This window comes from Calliphora vicina, chromosome 4 (genome assembly GCF_958450345.1).
Source record: "Calliphora vicina chromosome 4, idCalVici1.1, whole genome shotgun sequence".
NCBI lineage: Eukaryota > Metazoa > Arthropoda > Insecta > Diptera > Calliphoridae > Calliphora > Calliphora vicina.
In genome coordinates, this window is record NC_088783.1 from 116,678,979 (window position 1) to 116,686,926 (window position 7,948).

The 7,948-nt window shown below is 41.4% G+C and overlaps 1 protein-coding gene across 1 annotated transcript; it reads right to left on the reverse strand.

Annotated features, from left to right (window-relative positions):
- Positions 1 to 346: 346 nt before the first annotated feature.
- LOC135958725 (transcription factor Zelda-like) lies at positions 347 to 5,348 on the reverse strand. The gene has a single exon (XM_065509617.1). It carries the CDS (start codon positions 5,327 to 5,329, stop codon positions 380 to 382), a length of 4,950 nt encoding a protein of 1,649 aa, XP_065365689.1. The 5' UTR covers positions 5,330 to 5,348; the 3' UTR covers positions 347 to 379.
- Positions 5,349 to 7,948: the final 2,600 nt, after the last annotated feature.

Sequence of the window (7,948 nt, forward strand, 5' to 3'; positions counted from 1 at the left end):
AATTTAAATGTTTCTTTTTATACAATAAAGCAGTTTTAAATAGGAAAATTAAACAAAAAAGTTTTTTAAGTTTTACTCTCTCCCTCTCTCTCTCTCTCTAGATGCTTTAGCGTTGGTACTTTCAGAGTTCCCGAACTTCGTTATTGAAAATTTTATCCTTCCAGTTTTTCAATAAACAGTTCTCCTAATGCTTAGACGTTTGTCCTTCGCCAGCTTCTCTATCTCCTTTCAAGGTCCTTCAAAAATTGTCAGTTTAACAACGAATTATTCTTCATCTACTTCTTCAACTGTTTCCTTTTAATCTCTCACCTTTTTTTAAAAAAAAAACTTTCTCCCTGCCCCAAAACTGTTGGAAATTTCTTTCGCTCTCTCTCTATCCCTAATACATGGGCAATTCCTGTTCGATTAACTGATAAACCTGTTTATTGTTCCCTATCACATACCGAGTCTGCGGTTCTTGATTCATATCATGGATTTGTTGTTCGTAGTCGTTCATGGTGAGAAACTCTTCATCCAATGGATTACTTTCAAACTCATCCAGTTCGTCATCTAATAAATCCTCATCATCGACTGCCACATCATCTACATGCTGCATGAGCGGCGAGGGAGTTGAGGTGGCAGCCGAACTCAAAGAATTTCCTTCATTCAAGTGGGCGTTCATGGAAGGCAAAGCGTTCATTTGCTTTGCTACAACAACTAAATCACTGGGACTAAGGGAAGGTAGTTGGGTAGTGGCATTTCCTAACACTGTATTATTATTATTCAAGGGGTCTTTGGAGTTTTTATTAGCTTTGGCAAAAGCTTGTGCTAAACCACCATTGTTGGCTTTCTGGCTGAGCTTTTTGCCCACGATACGCGGACGATTGTGGGTCTCGAGATGCTTGCGCAAATGATCTTTGCGACAGAAGCTCTTTTCGCAAATATCACAAGAATGTTGCTTGTTGCCGGTGTGTATGGCTTCGATGTGGCGGCGCAGGTCGGTTTTGTGATGGAATTGTTTGGGACAAATGTCACATTTGTGGGCTTTGTCGGTGGTTTTGTGTTTGCCCAGATGGGTAATGTAAACGTCTTCGGATTGATAGCGTTTGCCGCATTTTTGACAACGAAAAGGATACTCACCGGAATGGAAACTTTTGTTGTGTTGCGTGAGGTAGCAGATTTTGGTGAATTCCTTGTCGCAGGGCAGACACTTGATGCGGCCACTGGGTAAAACGGTGCTGTTGGCTCCTACCGAACTGGAAGTGCTGGGATTACGTTTGCGTTTCTTGGAGTTGGTCGTTGGTTGGTTGGTGGTGGTAGTGGTGGTTACTAATTCAGCTTCTTGTAGGCTGTGTTTAGAGTCTAGTTCCACTAGGGTTTGATGGTCGTGTTGGTGGTGGTGCTGCTGCTGCTGTGGCGGCGGCAGTTCCTCATTGAAATTGCTGCTGATGTAGTCCTCGGTGTAGGAAACTCTGTATTCCTGGTCGGAGGAGTTGCTGTCGGAAGGTGGTGAATTTGAGGGTGTGTAGATGCCGGAGGGTGGTGAAACGATTACGGTAGTGGTGGTGGTGTTGGTGTTTGTTGGCTCCTGCTGATAATGTTGAGTCATGGGCGGTAGATCTCCTTCCTGGGGTGATCTCTGTGCCATAAATGGGTTGTAGGCTTGACTAGTCGAATACAAGGTGGTTCCGCCTGACGTGATCAATTGCAGAAACTGTCCATCACTGGTCTGTAAGTACTGGTGGGGATGAACATTGTTTAATACATTGCCATAATAATCCACATTCACATAATCCTGACTACCAATAATAGTGTGAGGATAGGTCTGCGTGTGGTCCTGAGGTGGCAGTACTGAGGCCGCCGGTTGCAGTGGGTGGTACGATGCCATGTTGGTGATGTTGCTGATGGTGGTGTGCAGCGGCGGCAGCATGTGCGGGGTATTGGTATTGATTGTGTCCAACGGCTGCTGCTGCGTATTGACTAGCGGCTGCAGCTCCGTATGCTGCTGCGGCGGCAGCGGCATGTGGTGGCTGGGCGGCAGCATATTGACCATATTGATGGGGGTGGTGGTGGTGATGGGGATGATAGTATCCTGCTGCGGCAGCTGCTGCATACTGTTGGGCGGCTGCTGCGTGTTGATAGCCAAAGGCATGTTGATGTAAGGCTGTTGATCCATTATACTGTGATGAGGCGGCAGCTGCTGCTGCTGCGGCGGCGACGGCGGGGTTTGTGTGACCGTATAAGTGCCCTGAGCCAGTGTGTGGTGTGGCGGCAGCAGCTGCTGTTGCTGCTGCTGCTGCTCCTCCTGGTATTGTTGGTGGGAGATAATAAGGGGCGAGTGGTCCTGGGTGTTGCTGTTGCTGCTGCTGTGAGTGCTGCTGGGCGTGGAGTTGTGATAGTGACGCTCCATGTCCGCCAGCTGCTGCTGCTGGTCCAGCTGATAATGCTGGATTTGATTGAGGGTGGTTAGCTGGCTGCTGCTGCTGGTGGTGGTGGTGTGGTGGTGTTCCACACTGTGATCCACTGCCCTGAGATCCCCCACTTCCAAGTGCTGTTCCTGTTGGTGTGGCGATGCCAGCTGCCGGTGCTCCTCCTCCAATTGTTCCTGCTGCAAGTCCATGTCGGACTTTGGCGAGTACATGATGCTGTGAACTTCCGTCTCCGGGTATTCCTGTTTCACTTGCACTCTCGTGAGGTAGCCCAACTCTTGCACCTCCTCTTCCGGATCCGTTATGTAGGTTAATACCTCCTCCTCCTCCTGCTCCTCCTCCTGATCCTCCATGGTTGCCGCCTCCAAGTGTTCGGTCTTTATTATATGCATTGTGATTGCTGGTGGTGATGTTGTTATGGGTGTTGTGGTTGTTGAGTTCAGCAGGCCCCTCATTTGGGAGGACGGCATTGGCGTTTGTTGTTGAGTTGGTGGGACGGAGGGGCCTGCTAACGCGTTTGGGTGACCGTTCATTACGGTTTGTTGTTGTTGTTGTTGGTTTAATAATAGCTGCTGTTGTTGATTTAAATGATGGCTGTTGGGCGCTAAACCCGCCATCGTGCTAGCATGCTGTGGCGAAGCGTTTGTCGTAGACTGAACTTGCGTTATGTATTGGTTGTGCTGATACTGCTGCTGTTGCTGCTGATACATGCTGTTGGGCGAGGGAGTGGCAGCATAGTGTGACAAAGGCGTTAAGCCACCAGCTGCCACCTGGGGCCCGCCATAATCTGGCGGACTATTGGGCGGTTCGGGAGGCTGCACCGGATTTGGCGCTTGTTGCTGCTGCTGCTGCTGTTGGTTATTTGCTGCAGCGGCGGCTGCGGCAGCCGCTCTTCTGCTGGACTTACCAGTTGGATCTCTAGCCGGATGATGGTGCACCGATATGGGCAAAGTGGCAGGATCTGGCTGACCACTGGATTTGACAGCATTTTTATGCAAAGTTGTATTGTAGTGTCTTTTTAGGTGTCCCGAACTGGTAAACCATTTGTTGCAGGCGGTGCAGTTGTAGGTCTTGGGCCTTCTGGCCTCATTGGACTTCCAGTTGGCTGCCTTGCCGCTTAAGGGACCCGTGGTTATGGTGGCCGAACTTGAGGAGGGTGGCTCAAAGTTGGCAGCACGAAACTGTTGGGTATTGTTAACAGTTTGAGCAGCAATATTCTCCTGGGGTCCCCCGGTGGTGGTGGAGGGGAACTCAGCCGGGCTGGAGGAGACAGCAGGAGGCATCATTTGTTGTTGCTGCTGCTGCTGTTGGGGTTGTGTGGGATCAAAAGACTTGTCGGTTATGTATTGCTGGGTATCCGGCGGATATTCACTTTTAATTAAAGGATGATATTCCGTTTTCATGACATTTGAGCTGTTGGAGACATGATAGGGCGACTGTTTGGGTGATTGTTGGTAGTAGGGTGAGTGTTGGGGAAGATTTTTGGATTCTGTGGCAGTTTGTTGCTGCTGTTGCGGCTGCAAATAGGGCGGTAGTCCTTCTTGTGACTGCTGGTCCCAAGAGTTCATGCCAGCTCTTTGTTGCATGCTGTGTAAACCATGCAAAGGATCGGTGTTGTTTAATGATGGATGCTGCATCATGCCAGCCATAGAGCCGGCAACGGGAGGATATAACATTTTCTGCGAGTCTAAATCCAATATTTCTCCCGGATTAACGGTTTGGCTGGTTGGGGGAGCATTGGAAGTTTGCTGCTGCTGTTGGCTTTGGGCAGGTGGCGTTTGTTGCTGCAGTTCCTCTTTAATATAGGGCGAACTGGCATAGCCACTGCTGCCATAGGGCGAGGCACCATGCACATTGGCTATATGTTCCTGCAGCTCCGATTCATTGGTACACATTATGCCACATTTCTTGCATTGAGATGAGCCGGCCGAATTGGGAGAGCTGGGATTACCAGCACTTAGGCTGCCAATGCTGCTGGCACTACCGCTAATTGGCATTTGATTGCTGGAGGAAGAAGGACTGGTGGAGCTAACCACACGCGGACTCATGGCCGAGGAAGAAGCACTGGAAACTACCGGCGCTGTGGGTGCATTGGAGGCGTCCAGCGCATTATTTGAATTGGAATTTTGTGAATTCACCGAGGGTATACCCGAGGTGGGTGTATGCAAATAAGGATGATAGCGCACTCCCGATTGCTGTTTATACTCCGAGGCCGAATACATGGAATTCGAATTGGAATTGATGAAATCCATTTGTTGGGGATTGTGGGCATGGCTGGAGGATTGTGAGGGATTTTGTTGCTGCTGCTGTTGCTGATAGAATTGTTCGTAGGAATTGAGATAGGAGGGATAGCCAGAGTGTTGTGTAGGAGTCAAAGGTTGTTGCAATTGTTGCTGCTGCTGATGATGCTGTGGTTGTGGCTGTTGTTGCTGTTGCATATCCATATTCGATTGCGAGTATATGTGATGCGAGTACATTTGATTTAGGTGGGAGTTGGAGGCGGTGGTGGTAGATGGTTGATTGTTGGCATACATATGATGATTAGCATAAGGATGATGGGCAGCTGAAGGAGCTGGTTGCAGCTGGTGTTGTTGTTGTTGTTGAGGCTGAGCTTGCTCTGTATTACTGGCCACTTGAGGTTGTGGAGTGCCAGGTTGATTATCCGAAGAATCGGCGGCCGCTGAAATGGTATTATTGCTGTTGTTTTGGGTTTGTGTAGAGTTGGTGGAAGAGCCGATATTATGTTGGGCTGATTCCGTATCATTGGTTTGGGTGGAATCTATGCCGGAGTTGTTGGTATTATTACCAGCTGCTGGCCCTGATCCTCCGGCTGTTAAGGGCTGAGAGGAGGCCGGCGTAGACACCCCGGCCAGGGCTTCCGCCGTATGTAACGGCGGCATTTCGTTGGCTAAATTCGCCATAAAATGCCTACATAGAGCGGGCGTCTGTACAGCTATTAACTTTCAATATAACGTAGTTGGTTGTTTCTTTTAGTTTTTAAACATTGATGAGGTTTTCCGATTTGGTTATTGTAGTAAATCCTTGTTAAACCGTTTGATGTTGCTGGGTTGCAGTGATCGCGCTTAGTGGTTGACTTGCAATTGAATCTAGTTGTAGGAAGGTAGAATAAGAAAATCAGCATTTAGAGGGCCATTTTTCACAAGGGTTTTTTTTATAACATTAAACACATTTCTAGACTTTCTTTAAGGAAATTAGAAATTAGAGACACAAATATTTACACACATACACAAGATCAATTTTAAGAATTACTCAAAAACTAACTCAATTAAAGGAAAATGCTGGCAATTGTTTTAATGTTAGAAATTTAAACAAAATGTTTGAGTTTTTTTTAATGGAAAAATATTTTTAATGAGTTTTTTTTAAGAAAATATTGGATTTTTCCTAATGTTTTGATTGTTTATTTTTTTTTAATTTTAAAATTTTTTTTTAAAAATTTTCTATTTTTTTTTTATTAAAAAAAAAATATTTTTAATTTATATGTTTTATTTTAATTATTAAATATTTTTTAGAATATTTATAATTATTTTATTTGAATATTTTTTTTATTAAATTAATTTGAAGCACTTTTTCTTGCAGTCTGTAATTGAAGAGTAATTCCAACGGTTTGTTTGTTTAATTATTATAAATATTGCTTTCTCTCTTTTGTTTTTTTTTATTGTAATTTACTCAATTTATTGTTTTTGAATGATCTTGGAAATTCTTTATTAGTTTATTTATATTTGTTTGATTAATTACCATTTGTTTAAAGTTTTTGTTGATTTTTTTTAATAATTTATTTCACTTTTGTTTGTTTGAAGTTGTAGTTTTAGCGTTTTAAAATAAACCGCGCGTTAGTTTGATACTTTTTTTTGTTTCAAATAATAAGTTTTGTTTGTAAAATAAAAATGTATAAATGAAAGTAACTTAAAAGTTTAACAAATTTTGAATTTTGATTTTTTGTTTGATGTTTTTATATTTTGCACTATTTTCAGAACATAAAATTTTAACTAAAACTTGAAATAATAATTTTTCTTTTTTTTGAAACTAAAAATTTCTTTAATAAATGTCCAAAAATTTTGTTTATATATTCTAATTTAGAATTTTTTTTTGTATGTTTTCATAAAGCCAAAAATTTGTAAGCCGAAAATGTTTATTTTAATTTTTTTTTAAAGGAAAAAACTAAAAAGTGTTAAAAAGGAAGAGGGCGCTTAAGCTTTAAAATGCCAACCGCTCTGTAACACGCGCTGTCTAATTCTAAACTCAATGTCCTGTTTAAATGACCAAACAACCAGGCGAATTTGTACAAAGCAACAAACTGAAACTCAAACACACACACTAACACAGCAAACCAACTAACACACACACAAAAAACAACAACTGCAGGCAACAGCTGCAGTCAACGCAGGCAGAGCAAACGAAGCAGCAATAAAACAACAAAATGATGATGATGTGCGAAACGTTACAATAGATGCGCGCCAATAAATATAAACACTAAAAGCAATAGCTGCTAGGTATAAAACACAAAAAGGAATTAAAAGCCACACACACTCATCATAAAACCATTTACTCTCTCTCTCTCTATATTCAAATAAATATCACTCACTCTTAAATAAATATTCCTTAAAAGCCCCACAAAATAGCTAAGAACTCAGCAATAATAACATTATTACAACAACGAACTTTATTTCAATACAAACAGCTGTTTAATTTAAAATTTACTCTTTATTTACACAAAAACACTCAATAATAATTGAATTTAATTAAAAAACTCATATAGTAACGCGCGCATTACTTCACACAAACCCCTGCTTACACACAAACTCATGCACACACACCTAAAATTACTCATTAATTAAATAAAAACAACAAAAACCCATGCACAGCTAAAATTTCTCCTTCTTTGAGAAACCAAAACAAAGCAAAACAAAAACACACACTAATTACACACAAAATGTAAACAAAACACTCTCACATACAACTACACTCATTTAGCATTAACTAACATCTCTCAAAACAACATGGCCGTTAATATTTAAGAGAATAACTGTTATTGTTGTTGTTTAACAGGCTAATTTAACATACTCTTCATAAATAACATGATTTCCCTAATAAACAGCTGTAATTGAATATTTTAAACAAATTTTAAAGATTTCTTTATGATTTTAACTCCATAAAAAAGTAAATTTATGTTTTTTTCTTAAAAATCTTTAAACAAAACTGTTTTCTTCACTCATTAATGCTTTTATTTGCTGTTAAATTTTAACTCAAAAAACTCTATCTTTCTCTATTTTCTTTTATGTTAGTTAACTCAATATTGTGTTGTTTTTTCTTCTTCTTTCTCGTTTTAATTACACATTCTTTTAATTTGTTTCAAGTATTCTTCAGATTCTTTTTTTCTCCAACATTTTAGAGAAATTCTTGTTGTTTTTTTTTTCATTAATGCTTCAATTAATTCTCAATTGAAATTGTTATGCTCCAAAAAAAAAACATAAAGGGGAGCAATAAATAAAAATTGTATAAAAATTAAGCAAATTACAGCA